Source organism: Cupressus sempervirens, chromosome 8, assembly GCF_028749045.1.
Source record: "Cupressus sempervirens isolate cs-2001-9-10 chromosome 8, ASM2874904v1, whole genome shotgun sequence".
In the NCBI taxonomy this organism is placed as follows: domain Eukaryota; kingdom Viridiplantae; phylum Streptophyta; class Pinopsida; order Cupressales; family Cupressaceae; genus Cupressus; species Cupressus sempervirens.
This window is the reverse complement of record NC_143125.1, coordinates 681,908,322-681,921,251: the sequence shown is the minus strand read 5'-3', so window position 1 is coordinate 681,921,251 and position 12,930 is coordinate 681,908,322. Positions and strand designations below refer to the sequence as shown.

The 12,930-nt window shown below is 32.9% G+C and overlaps 1 protein-coding gene across 1 annotated transcript; it reads left to right on the top strand.

Annotated features, from left to right (window-relative positions):
• Positions 1-1,354: 1,354 nt before the first annotated feature.
• LOC149544293 (protein NRT1/ PTR FAMILY 8.1-like) lies at positions 1,355-7,271 on the top strand. Its single transcript, XM_089798770.1, has 5 exons — positions 1,355-1,534; positions 4,788-4,965; positions 5,128-5,345; positions 5,454-6,007; positions 6,088-7,271. Exons 1-5 carry the CDS (start codon positions 1,439-1,441, stop codon positions 6,938-6,940), a joined length of 1,899 nt encoding a protein of 632 aa, XP_089654896.1. The 5' UTR covers positions 1,355-1,438; the 3' UTR covers positions 6,941-7,271.
• Positions 7,272-12,930: the final 5,659 nt, after the last annotated feature.

Below are 12,930 nucleotides of genomic sequence, written 5' to 3'. Positions count from 1 at the left end.
CTTTTTTCACACTATGTTTAACTAGCTATTTTTTCCAATCTTGTTTTAATTCTTTTTTGCATTTTAAAATTTGTAAAACTAGCTATTTTTTCCAATCTTGTTTTCATTCTTTTTTGCATTTTAAAATTTGTAAAACTAATATTGTTCTTCAAACTTACTAACTCTTTTGTTGGTTTTGTTGGTTTGGATCAACTAGTAACAAATTTATTTTTTTAAATTTAACATTTAAATTTATATTGGAAAAGGTAGAAACGAATATTTCATTGATTTAACTCAATTTTATAATTGTTATTTAAATATTTCTTAAAATAACATAATCCTCAATTTTTTTTTAAAAAATTCTCTTCCAACTATTGCTATTTAGTGTCATTATAATAACATGTCATTCTCTCTTTGAAATCTCTTCATATCCTTTGTATCCTTCATTTCTATTTATAAATCTCTATTATCATTATCTCTCTTTTCAATTTGTCTTCATATATATATAAATCTCCATTTTCCTTCTTTTCTAACTATTTCGACAAATATATTTCTTTTAACTCTCTCTTCATATATTTTACTCTCTAATTTCCTTCTAAGAACTTTGACGCAATGAGAACCCCAATTTACTATTGATTATCTTCCTTGTTATTAATTTTATATATTTCTCAAACTCTCTTAAAATTCAATTTTACAATTGAATTTATGAGAGAGCGGAAATATATCTAATAGTTGAATTCTCGATTTTGCATACAGTTCTTTTGCCACATTTTTTAATATTAATTATTCTTCTTTAAAAATAATAACAATAGTATTAAGATTAAACAGCAAAATGAAATATCATGGACCTGTTGTAGGAGCATCTTGAATCGTCCACTGCATTAAAAACAGGACCCGTCTGCGCTTGTAAACCCTACCGTCTAATTTTAACATTGCTTCAAAATTGCTCGGGAAAACAACTCTTTTGGAGCCATCAGCTTGTCATTTAAATTCCTTGGAAAAGTATTATTGGATTTTTCAGTATGTCCACCCTAATAAGTCAAATAAAGAATAGCAAAACTTTCCCGTTTCAATTCTGCTATTTGAAAATTACATGGAATCTCTTCCCAAGACGTGCAGATTTTGTTTTGAAAAAGATCTGTTGCAATTTTCAATATAATCCTTTTCCGTGATGAGGACATAGCCTTGACTGCCCCCTTTACTTTCACACTGAAAACCCCTTTATGCATATTTTTACCCTAAATACTCATTGATTCAAATTCATATCTTGCTTACGGACAACCCACTTTATGACATGTAAAACAAAACAACATTTTGCTTTCCGCAAGCCTTTCCATCCACACAATAAATCCAAGTTAGATGCAGCGATTCAAGGATTCTATTTGTATAATTTTTTTTAATAGGAACTGATCATCAAAATCTGAATGTTCTGTTCAGTTTTGTTGAGATTTATCAATCCATGACGGCTAATGCTGATATTGGGTTCTCAAATGGACCTTTCGCAAACAAAGTAGACATGGCAGATGATGATCATGGCGACCCAGCTAGAAGCAAGGTATGAACTTTCATAACATTTTTTTTTTCTTCTGAAAAAAGGCCGATTAGATCTTCCAGGACTGTTTTAAAGTGAATGTGCTTAAGAATGCATTTCAATGGAATTAACGTAATGACTGTAAAACACACAGTTGATTATTCTCTTTCTCACTTTAGTTTGATTTTAAAAAGTTTCAGTGCGATTTTTTTTTGAGTATTGATAGACAAGGGCTGAAAACAGGGCTTTCATGATTAGGAACGTTTTGAAATGCCAAATAATTAAGACCAAGTGAGAAGCTAGACATAGTCTAAGTTTGGTGCAGAAATTTTAGAAAATTAAAAATATTTGATAAGGCCTTTTCTGCATAAAATTCTATTTAACTTTGAAGGGTGTTTTTCAGACTAAGCTGTTTTTTCTTACTATATTATTATTATTTTTTTGGAACATATAGAAACTCACTTTCGGAAAACTTAAAAATATATATGAATACATTTGTCGGTACCTAGAAACATTTATCAATCCTTTGTCACAATTTAAAATCAAATTTTCCCGGGGATGTCGATGCCATTTGCGTATGTATCAATGCATCCACCTCATGGGCCAGTTGTGTATTCACACTGGCATCATCTGTTGCTCGGCCGGCAGTGAATCTTTTGAAGTTATTTAAACCGTTTTAAAGAGGAAATCGTAGGAGTTTCTTGGAAATGATAACACAAGGATCTGAACTGTAGTTTTGTAGAAAGGATTAGAAAATAGTGAATGATGGATTCCAAGAATGGAGAGAACGAAGCATTTGCTGTTTCCAAACAAGCCTATGCAAATGGCTTTAACGAGGTACAAGTCATTCATCAGCAGGTTTTAAATTTTTAGTTATGTATTTATAAATGTAGTACTGGGTTTAAACTATGTTTCTCAAGCTTTAAATGTCCATGATATCCACCGCTAATGCACAATCATGACTATGGTTCCAGGATCATGTAGATTTTGTTCTCTTTTCGGTAAGGGGGAACATATAAAAGCCGGCAGGCATGAATACAAACTTCGGAACAAGGCTTATAAATTGGGTCTTCAAGCCCAAGGTCTAAACGGAGGAGGAAAGAAAGTGTATTAATGTCCACAAATGATTATAATAGGTCAATAGGACTGTAAATGTAGGGCGAGCTTAGAATATAAAATAGGAGCCTTAAAAGGGCTTCCAACGAACTGTCTATGAAAATCCTCACAAACTTTTTCTCTAATGAATACCTTCAACGTACTGGGAACCAGTGGAGATGGGTTTATAATACCTTTTATTGAATTATGGGAGAGGAAATGCTAGTGATCTAGTTCTAGGAGGCCAAATTATGATAAACAAGTTATCAAGAGCACTTATTTCCCAAGTGACAGAGGAATTAAATTTTCTTTTACATATACTGCCTTTCAGAGTTTAAAACAAAGCAAATTTCAGAGGAAATTGCTGATTATTCCAAGTGACTGAAATGATTAGTTTGCAAATGATTTCGAACCCTTTTCAAATTAAAAATAATAATTACAAAATCCTGCCTTTAGATTTTAAAATAAAGCAAATTGCAGAGGACATTGCTTAGTATTCCAAGTGAATGAAATGATCAGTTTGGGTAATTTGAATGTGATTTTGAAACCATTTATATTCAAATTAATTAATTTTATTTTAATGCAAATTCTGCTTCTTATTAAAACAAAGCCAATTTAAGAGGAAATTGCTTAAAATTCGTAGTGCCTAAAATGATCAGTTTGGGCAGTTTGAAATTGTTTTTGAACCCTAGATATCTTCAAAGCAAGGAGATAGTTATAGTATAAGGTATTGTCTTCATCAAACACCCAGAATTGACAGTCTGCTGCTCGTTAAGGTTGGACAATTAATTGCAGATTTATCTCTGTGTTTAGCTCTGCGAATCAGTACTGCTGTTATCTATTAAATAGATAAAGGTTTCTTCAGAACTCTTATACATAGCTATTTTGTTATGAATAATCTGCCATCAATTGAAAGAAACATTATATCGTTATACAAATGCTCTCCAGATGCGCCTGGATGCTGTCTGGGTTCCGTTCGGATGCTGTCGGATGCATCCCGAGTGCATCCACAGGCGCTGGAAGAGCTTCCTATGTGCATCGGTGCAGCACCAAAACACATCCACGCATCCTTAAGCACCGAAACGCATCCATGCATCCTTAAGCACCAGCATCCGAGGAATTCCTGAATGCACCGGTATCTTTGGATATAAGGTTACTCATCCAAAGTCTAGCTACTGCTTCACGGACTTCTCTAGATGACACCAGGACGCTATAGAGTTCCATCCCCGCTTCACTTCAGGAGTACATAGTTTCACAAACTTTCTATGGTGCATCCTATATGGTGTTGTCTAAAGCTATACATAATGTTTTTAAATATCAATCGTCATGGCTAAAGAAAAACATTGCTGCAACATATATAGACGTCAATTTCTACAAGAAGTAAATTTGGCATTTAAAACTTGGAATTTATAATGAGATACGATTCTATGCAATTCTAGTAAAATTTATCTTGACAGACAAGATGCTTTTAAAAGGTAAGGAGAATCTGAAATTTTTAGAATCAATTTCTTTTAAAATCTTACTGGGGTGGATGGTTAAAGGATATGGCATGGTTACTCTTCTGTTTTGAACGTTATGTAATTGAAGCATTTACAAATGGTTCTTGTTGCCATTTCATTCAGTCCAAGTTGGTTGTCAAACATTTTAAGTAGGATATATGTTAAACAGAAACAATGGCATCAACAGGATATATCTTATCAAATATGTCATCCACACTTAATCATTGCCCCAAAGAGGAACTAGTACCGACACAACTCTACATAACAATCACATATTATTTTAAGTTTTTGAAAATATAAAAGCTAGTTGGCCTGCCAACTCAATTGCTAACCATTTTTTCCCATTATTTAACTGTGGGAAGGAGTTGATCAGCATACTATCTGTACTTCCTATTCTTAAAAATATGCAAACCTGTATCAATGATTAGTCCTTCCACTATGAATCATGATAAATCGGTGGTGGTATTCACTGCAAATAAGGGAACGAGATAACATCTGAACTACCTTAGTTCAAGCTGAAACATAATTTTGAGAACCTTAAAATGAATTGGCTTTTTCATGCGCTTTTGCAAGATTTGGGTGAATATCAAATCTATTGCTCTCACCTCTAATACAGAACTTGTATCAAATGCTAAGTCTTCTAATGTGTTGTGGATTTCTGATAAGTTTCAAATGCATATTAGGGCGAAACTCAAGAGAAAAGGCCAAGGAAAACGATTGGTTGTTTCTCAATGAGCAAGACATCAAGAGTGCAATTGCATTCGGATGAGGACTATACTCAGGATGGCTCAATGGACATTCAAGGAAACCCTGCCGTCAAGAGCAAATCAGGGAACTGGAAGGCATGCCCATTTATACTTGGTATGAATTTCAAACTTGAATCCAGCAACACAGATTTTTCTACTAGAAGCCAACGTTCTGAGATCCATTATTTAAGACAGCAAATTATATATATTAGATTTTGTAGTTTTGGCAAATCTTGCGATCTTGTCACTTAAGGTTATTAGCTTACTGTTCTGACAGGAAACGAATGTTCTGAGAGATTGGCATACTATGGAATGTCTTCAAACATGTCGGTCTACTTTACAACAAGATTCCATTTTGGTAATTCTTCAGCAACAAAAGCCAACAGCAACTGGTCTGGAACATGTTATATAACACCCTTGATTGGGGCTTTTCTGGCTGATTCATATCTGGGGAGATACTGGACAATTGTTATTTTCTCTATAGTGTATTTCATTGTAAGTTTGTATTCCTATTTATACACATAAAGTTATTTTTCATTCTTAACAAGCCCAAGCTCTCAAAATCAGAAGGTTAATGGAAGGTAACCATGTAACTATTTGCAGGGAATGGTATTGTTGACTTTAACTGCCTCCGTGCCTAAGCTTAAGCCTCCTTGCAAAGAAGGAGTTGATTGTCATGTCTCGACAGCCCAACTTGGTGTTTTCTTCCTCTCACTTTATCTAATTGCACTAGGAACTGGTGGAATTAAGCCTTGCGTATCATCATTTGGGGCTGACCAATTTGATGAGACCGACGAGGTAGAAAAGAAAAAGAAGAGTTCATTTTTCAACTGGTTTTATTTTTCAATAAACATTGGCGCTCTCATAGCTTCTAGTGTTCTTGTTTATATTCAAGTAAATGTTGGCTGGGGATTAGGCTTTGGAATTCCTGCTGCCGCCATGGGAATAGCAATCTGTAGTTTCTTAATAGGCACCCCTCTATACCGACATCAAAGACCGGGAGGAAGTCCTCTGACTCGGATAGTACAAGTAATAGTTGCCTCATTGAGAAAATGGCACGAGAAGGTTCCAGATGAAAAGTCTTTGCTATATGAAGCTCTAGACAATGAATCGGTCATTGAAGGGAGCAGGAAACTCGCTCACACAGACAAATTTCCGTAAGATTACTATTTTTTCTCAAGATCCTTTTCCTGCAAGATATATAGAATATGAATTGACAGACACTGTATTCCTACAGATTCTTTGACAAAGCTGCAATAGAGACACCAAGTGATAAAAATTACTCTGGCTCCATCAGTCCATGGCGTCTCTGCACCGTGACCCAAGTTGAGGAGTTGAAATCTATTATTCGCATTCTGCCAATTTGGGCTACTGGGATCGTATTTGCTGCTGTCTACAGTCAGATGAGTAATTTGTTTGTTTTGTTAGGGCAGGTCATGAATGTTCAAATGGGACCTAATTTTGAAATTCCATCTGCATCGTTAAGCGTATTTGATACACTTAGTGTGCTATTGTGGGTTCCAATTTATGACCGTTTTATTGTACCAACTGCACGTAAGTATACAGGCCATGACAGGGGCTTTACCCAACTCCAACGTATGGGTATTGGCTTGGTCATCTCCATTTTTTCAATGGTGGTTGCTGCCATTGTTGAAATCAAGAGACTTGACATGGCAAAAGAACATAAATTCTTTAAGAATGAAAAACAAAGGGTTGACATGAGCATCTTTTGGCAAATTCCTCAGTACTTCTTGATAGGCGCTGCAGAAGTGTTCACCTTCATTGGGCAACTTGAATTCTTCTATGACCAAGCTCCTGATGCTATGCGGAGCTTATGCAGTGCACTTTCACTTACAACTGTGGCCTTAGGGAATTACTTGAGCAGTCTGCTAGTAACTATTGTGGCTAGCATTACAACCAAGCATGGAAAGAGTGGATGGATTCCTCAAGATAACTTAAACAATGGTCATGTAGATTACTTCTTTTGGCTTCTGGCCATCCTTAGCTTCATCAACTTGCTAGTGTATCTGGTTATTGCACAATGGTACACGTACAAGAGGCCTACTGGAGAAGTCCACATCACCAAGTAAACTGCATGGACAGGAAAAACTTTATTCTATTCTTAAAGTAAAAAGTTTCACAGAGAAACAAAAAACCAGATGCAGGCGTTATTTTCTTTGTCTTTGTAACAAGCTTCTGATATATACAGGATGCATTTCCCATCATTGGCTTAATGTACAGAACTGCAACATGCTTTAATTAAGGAAACCTTTTTAAGAGTAAGCCAGCTTATTTTATCTTTCCTACCAAATGTCGAGATGTAATTTTACACTCAAAACAGTTTGTGACATGCTGAAAGTTGTACTTCATCTGCAAATTCCTCAATATAGAGTAACAGTACATTTTGACTGCTTGCCATAATTTATTCTAAGACCACTATTTTGTTAAAAACTAAGAGTTTATTTTTAAAGATATTTAGAGGCATAAATTATTTAGCCTGAAATTTTGTTTTCAAAAATTGAATTTTTTTGGAAAATTTGTCATTTCCCCAGAAAATTACAAATACTTCCCGTTATGATCTCAATTAACTATGTTGTGATGTTATTTATTTAAATTTTGATTTTTAATGTTGATTTAGATTTTAGTTTTTAAATTATTTTAATTTATTTTTTATATTAGTTTAGTTTTTTATTTAGATATTATTTATTAGTTTCTATAATTTATTTTATTCAATACAATATTTATTAGATAGGTTGTTATTTTTCCATATTATTTTTTTGTATTTATCTTATTAATTTTTCATAATAGATTTTTTTAAAAATCATTTTTTTTTCATGTTTGATAAATTGAATTTTAAATAAATAATATTTATTAATCTATTTAAAAGATTTTAGTAAATATTATGTTGTTTAAATTGAAAATTATTAATATTCTAATTTGTTCACATAGAAATATATTTTAAATCTATATTTTTAACTATTATTTTTATTTTCCTATTCATTTGAAAAACAATTACTTGTGATTTGCAATTAGTTGTGATCTCTATTTATTTTATTTTTTATTTTTAAAATTGATTTAGGTTTTAGTTTTTACATTATTTTAATTTTTTTAAAATTATATTAGTTTAGTTTTTATTTTAAATATATATTTTTTAGTTTCTATAATTTATTTAGTCATAGAATATTTGTTACAAATGTTATTTTAAAAAAAAAATTCTCTTATTAATTTTTCATAATATATTTTTTGATGAGATTTTTAAAAATATTTTCTTTTCACATTTGATAAATTGAATTTAAATAAATAATATTTATTAATCTATTTAAATGATTTTAGTAAATATAATGTTATTTAAATTGAAAATTAATGAATAGTCTAATTTGTTCACATAAGATCATATTTTTAAAAATAATTTTATTCTCAAGCACCTATCGTCTTATTGTTGCAAGCACAAAAGCATGCAACTGCTAGTTTAATTATTATCATATTTGAATATAATTGTTAAAAAAAAAGGTTATTAATATATGTATTGTAAGATAATTTTGAGACAAATGCAACTTTAGAAGATAATGAGAGAAATAGTTGTTCAAATTGGCATGATGGCAATGATCAGATTGGCTTGCAGAGGTGTCAAAATGGAAGTGGGACTTGTTTTGATGCATTGCACACTTAATAGAAAGTTGGCTGCACTTTTAGCCGAGTTATTGATTTTCCTTGCATTTTACTATTTGTGTTCTATTGGTTTTCTTTGATTGAGAAACTCCTCTGCACACATTGATCTATGCAATTGAGCATTTATAAGCATTTATTATCCGAGATGTAACACTTCCAGTAATAAAACTGTTAGATCAATCACTACTGCTCAAAGAAGATGAGAGAAGTACATGTATTTTTCTTCAATCTGCTTTCTTCATAATACTTCTTTTAAGGGTTTTCTAGTTTTCCTACCTTCATTCTAGTGCCTTTTATTCTCTTGTAATCTTCAAAATAAAATAAATGAAGTGAATGCTTGAATTCATAGTTTCAAGATGAATTTCGAAAGGATCAATACCAACAGAGCCGCAACAAATCTTGATAGTTGGGAATAATATGTGAAATCAAGCCTCATGTGGTCCCAATCTCATGTCAACTTTAGGAAGCAACACATAAACCAAAAATTGAGACTTTGAAAAGAGTTCAAAACAATTTTCACAGTATGATTTCACCCTCATAGATACATGGAACCACCATCCACAACTTGGTTCCTTTCCACCAAACATTAGGCGATGAGTTCAATTAGCTCTCTATCAAGTTGCACATGCTTCAATCTAATGAGGTTGTTGGTACCAAATTCATCGTAAGGCCATTTCTCGTACTTCGAGAGAACTACAACTCTTCATTTTAGAATTAAAGCATGCTTGTCAACCTCAAAAATAAATTAAAGAAAAAAACCAATCATTTAGTCACATTTCAAAACATGAATCCTCCTATCTTAGGCAATTTTATAAACCTTGATCGAAGAATGGAAATTTTCCCTGGTGAAATAAGAAGAATAACTATTGTGCTTAACATAAGAAGGATGTTGTGTCTTGAAACCAAAAAAATGTCCTTATAGCTAAGAAAAACAATTAGCTGAGAGATGGAGGCTTGAAGATCCAATCTCAATACGTTAATCCTCAATTAGTTCTCATGGCGGCGAATGACTATTGTGCTTAACATAAGAAGGATATTGTGTCTTGAAACCACAAAAATGTCCTTCTAGCTAAGAAATAAAAATAGCCAAGAGTTGGAGGCTTGGAGATCCAATCTCAACATGTTAATCCTCAATTGGTTCTCATGGCGAATGAGTATTGTGCTTAACATTAAAAGGATGTTGTGTCTTGAAACAAAAAAACATCTTTCTATCTAAGAAAAATAAAAATGTCACAGACCTTAGTAATGTATAAATAGTATATGCATTTGTTTGATCAATATATGTAAAACATATTACTATCTAATATTGAAATCGTTTACAAATCTTGTGCTCATTAAGCAACAACACATGAGAATTACAAACTTATTCAAGCTCCTTTTGAGCAACCACACTAGAAACAACATTTGGAAGACCAAGAGTCACAACTTAGATGTCCCTCTTGGGATTTGAACTAGGGTTTCCACAATGAGAACTCATTGCTTCAACTAACCAAGGTAAACCCCTTAGACTAAAACATATTACTATCACTTATTAAACTAGCTTATATATATATGCCGAGAGTAATCCTTCTCGAGGCATATGTTTTCATCAATCCTAAGTTATTGTTGTGTTGGTTAGGACTACATTGAAAGAGATGTCTTGAGAAGGGTTACTCTCGGCGCGCGCAGCGCGCACACACACACACACGCGTGCGCGCACTCAAAAGCTAGTAGTAGTCGTGATGAATGACGGAAGACATTTTTGAAGAAATCTTGATAATAATAATTTTATTTAAATTTGCATAACTTGATGAAAATCTTACATATGTAGTGTTTTAGTTGCATAACTTGAGCACATGATTTTCTTTTCCTTAATTTAGTATAATGCTAGTAATTTATATAATTTTAAATTTTCTAAACTTTAATTTATATGTTATATAGTCAGGGTTAAGAATAGGGTTATGCATAGGGATACATGTAGACTTAGCATCAGGAATATCATTAGGGTTATAGTTAGACTTAGGTTTAACGATAGGGCTAGGGTTAGAATTAAGGTCAGAACGAGGCATTGCCCTAATGTAATTGTTATGATAATAGTTAGGTTTATATATGCACCCTATAAGAGTGCATATATAGTATCCCTTTTATTTTGTCTGGGTTAGGATTTTGGCTGATCTCTCTCTCTCTCTCTCTCGTTATGCCCCCTAATTATCTCTTAATATTTCTCTTGCCCTCCCTCTCCCTCCCTCTCTCTCTCTCTCTCTCTCTCATTCTCATTATGCCCCCTAATTATCTCTTAATATATCTCTCCCCCTCCCTATCCCCAAGTCTCTCTCTCTCTCTCTCTCTCTCTCTCTCTCTCTCTCTCTCTCTCTCTCTCTCTCTCTCTCTGTGTGTCTCTCTCTTCTCCCCAATCCCTTCCAGATCACTCTAGTTATGTTGCCTAATCACCGCCTCTCACTCCCACCCCCTTATTTTTCTATTGACCACCTCACACTTTACAAGTTCTATAGAGAGATTCATAAATGCATAAAAGCCAAAAGGTTAGCTTTAAGCTCTTTAATCACCTACAAAGGTTTATTGAAAAAATCAATAATTTTTAACATGGATTATGAGTTCTAGGTGCCCGAAGTTAGCCTGGGTAGCTATTGGGTCGTCTCCCTTAGATACCGCTTTCTTTAACCAATGTTGTTAGACTTTCTAATTATAAATATGAAATTCCCACTTGAAGGACACAATTTTAGGTTTTGATGATCCAAATTGTTCAAATTGGTTCAATTTGATGTGAACTATTTGTTAAATATTTAAAGCATGTCCAAACTTCTTTTCGTATCACTCCACCTTATGTTACAAGTACTATGGATCCTTACTTACTGCATGCAGTATTATTTACAATGTTTTTGCATAAGAAAAAGAGACCTCACACCATATAATTTGACTTACTCATAATGTGATCAACTTAATTTACAATGAAGAAACTGTTGTACAAACCACTGAGTAGATAAATATGCATTTAACACTCTAAAAAAAATTACTCTACAACAAATGTCTATACCTATCAAAATGGATCACAAATAGACAAGAAAATATCATTTGTATATGTCTATCATAGTAACTATTGCACCTTCTTTGGGTGCAAATGCTAGTGTTATATTTTTTTCTTATATTAAAACCCAAATAAAATGTATAAGAGTTGAGAAAATTATATAGTTGAAAATTTGAGCAAATTTGTTTTTAATAAAATGAAGATATTTTACTATATTATAAATCAAAACAATTGTATAATAGCTTTAATTTTAGTAGCAGATCCTATCTATCATTGGAGAAATGAAAATAATAACCAGATCTTCACCATTTCTACAAGATCTTTCTCCTCAAGACGGTTTGCTGATTTGGGGAGGGTTCTTTTAATGTATGATTGGAATTGATCGTCTGAAGCCATTGCTTGAATTTGGGGAAAAATGGGGTTTTGGATTGAATGTGAGCATAAACAAGAGAAATCAAGATTGAAGTTTTGAATGCAACATATGGGATCGAAAACGGAAGGGGTTCGAGATTGGATTATCAAGATTGAGTTTGAGATGTAATATATGATATTGGGAATAGAGGATGGTGTTTTTGTATATGCCGCCATAGGAATATAGCTTGATTTCATGGGCGTGACATCTCCTTACCAAGGCTGGCTAGCTTTTAGTATGACCACCCTTGCCTAATCTAGCTGATCTACTTCCACCACCGAAATCAAGTATCTGCAACCAAAATTAAACAAAATTCCTCTTCTGCACACTATATTTACATACAAAATTGAGATTTACTCACTTGCATTTCCGTAAGAGAGGTGTTATCCGATCACTTTCCAAACCGGTGAACTGCATTAGTCTCTATTACATTACATTCAATTAACAAGAGATGGTGACTGGAATGGCTGGGGGAATTAGGATGATACAAATCCAACAACATAAAATTGTAGTGGAAAAGCAGAAATGATGCTAGAGAGACTTTAAGGCTGTTGTACCACCATTAAAGAATCTACTACCTTCTCTTAAATGAAATCAATACTAATTCAATCATAACTAAAATGTCAAGATATCATAACTGAACTAAATCATCATAGAAAAAGCATCCATTTAAACTAGTTTTTGTTTGAATCAACATATTTGTAGAAGGCACAAGAAGTGAAGCATCTATGTTTCAAAAGATTCTTGATATACATTTGTTATTCTTGACTTTATATTTGTAACTGTAGGAATTTGAATCAATTCTTCAAAGCTAGGTATGAATTTTAAATTGTCATAATTTTTATTTTTTAATTTGATCAATTGTAACTATTAGAGCATATGAAGAGTTTTTTTTGTTTACATGAATTATTCTCTTGGCATATTTTCATGTTGGGATTTGCTGCTGCCATTGCATAAGACAGGAATTGTACATG

What these genes read in the sequence shown, in the direction of transcription:
- LOC149544293 (XM_089798770.1), top strand. Translation starts at nt 1,439, where the DNA reads ATGACGGCTAATGCTGATATTGGGTTCTCAAATGGACCTTTCGCAAAC. An exon ending in GGCATGCCCATTTATACTTG is followed by an intron (nt 4,966 to 5,127) that starts GTATGAATTTCA and finishes CTGTTCTGACAG; the next exon opens with GAAACGAATGTTCTGAGAGA. An exon ending in GCTCACACAGACAAATTTCC is followed by an intron (nt 6,008 to 6,087) that starts GTAAGATTACTA and finishes GTATTCCTACAG; the next exon opens with ATTCTTTGACAAAGCTGCAA.